General features: G+C 41.6%; 1 protein-coding gene across 1 annotated transcript in view; it reads right to left on the bottom strand.

Annotated features, from left to right (window-relative positions):
* The window catches only part of THEMIS2 (thymocyte selection associated family member 2), a 27,983-nt gene extending 27,789 nt beyond the window's left edge, over positions 1-194 (bottom strand). The window contains exon 1 of the mRNA XM_018566895.1: positions 29-194. Coding sequence (XP_018422397.1) covers positions 29-134 — 106 coding nt within the window. The 5' untranslated portion in view covers positions 135-194. The remainder of the gene's footprint in view (positions 1-28) is intronic.
* Positions 195-1,599: the final 1,405 nt, after the last annotated feature.

Below are 1,599 nucleotides of genomic sequence, written 5' to 3'. Positions count from 1 at the left end.
AGCTGTGTCTAATATATTTTATACTTACTCTGCAGGTAGACACCAGAGGCAATCTGTAATATCCTTGGCAGTGAGGAAATGGACAAGGATGTAATAAAATCTTTCAAAGATATAGTGTTCTCCTGGTCATCCATTGTGGGCAAACAGAAGAGCTTGATAGAATTTAGGAGTAATCACATGAGCTGTTTACTGAAGAGGAATTATATTCAAGCTGACTCAAACCTGAGAATGTCGGAGTATTTCCTTTGTCACATCCCTCAACAAAGTGAAACTGCAAAGGAGGAACTTTCAGATCTTCCATATATGGTCCAGTATATAGTGTTATGAATGCCTGGGTCACGCTCACTTGCCTCCCGTGTTCCAGTGCCAGCGTCTCCTCCTTCTTTAGGGTTTATTAGCAATTTTGTGGGACGTGATGTCATTGCTCAAGGATAGTGTCAAACATGCCCCGAGCTATCAAAGACTGCACTCACTGTTGCACTCGCAGCCAAAATCTATGTTGCACCCCAGCCTGGTCTCAATTGCGACCACATCCACTGCATCCACAGCCCGGCCAGTACTGCACACGCAGCCTGGCTTCTGCTGCACCTGCAGTCTCCTTTGCAGTCTTCACAGCACCCACAGTCTCCCATCCTCCACATCTGTGAATACCTGTAGGGTGAGCTAAAAGCCCAGTTCCACCTTCGCAGAGGCATTTTTAAAAAACATATGCCAACAATGTATGAATGTACATGAAGCAGACATATGCAGTTGCTATATATTAACACAGAAACGTACATTTTTTGTTAGCTTTCCTCTTGTTAGCCTCATGGAAATAGCCACCTCTGTGTATGTGTGTATATTACAACTGAGCTCTCTCTGTGAGCTCTCCACCCCCCCATTCATTAGTATTCATAGCGGCACTCCAGTGTATTGTGTGCAAAGGCAGAGCTGGTGTTTAGTGATCATGTTACACAAAATTACAGGGAAGGGGCACCTATTTACAGCCTGCTTTACAATCTGACCCCAGTGTCAGACTTAATTTCCTGTAGAGAAAATTTTGAAATTTCTAGTATTAAAGCCTAATAAAAACTTCAATAAAAAAAGAAGAAAGCTTGCAATGCGAGTCATGAAAATGTGCACATGTATATATCATCACTGCACCTTTTCATTGCCACAATAAATGCTAATCACTTACAAAGGTGGAAATGGACTTGAAGTTAGCTAGTAGTTAAGCCCAAACTCCCTTGAGGGACCCGTGGTGGAACACCAGCTACCCCTTAGTCTTCACTTGCAGGGAAAGTCGTCGTATAGAGGAACAGGGTCCACATTTCGGTTTGTGTCAGTCTGTAAACACTCCTATAGTCCCTTCTTTTAACGCTTAATCTAGCCAAGGCTTAAAGCTGATCTACAATTAAATTCACATCATAAAATATTAATAGACAAACAGGATACAGGTCAGAATAACTAAATCACATTTCGAATTGGAATAAGAAAATAAAAAAATATACTTTCCTGCTACAAATATTAAAAAAAAAAATCTTCCAGCGTGGAAAGCAGCCTCAATCACATGATCTCTGGCAACCAAGGACATTGGGCTTGTTTCAGTTCATTAGCAAC

This window comes from Nanorana parkeri, unplaced genomic scaffold, assembly GCF_000935625.1.
Source record: "Nanorana parkeri isolate BGI_ZX_2015 unplaced genomic scaffold, ASM93562v1 scaffold986, whole genome shotgun sequence".
Taxonomy (NCBI): domain Eukaryota; kingdom Metazoa; phylum Chordata; class Amphibia; order Anura; family Dicroglossidae; genus Nanorana; species Nanorana parkeri.
This window is presented reverse-complemented; position numbering and strand designations above follow the sequence as displayed.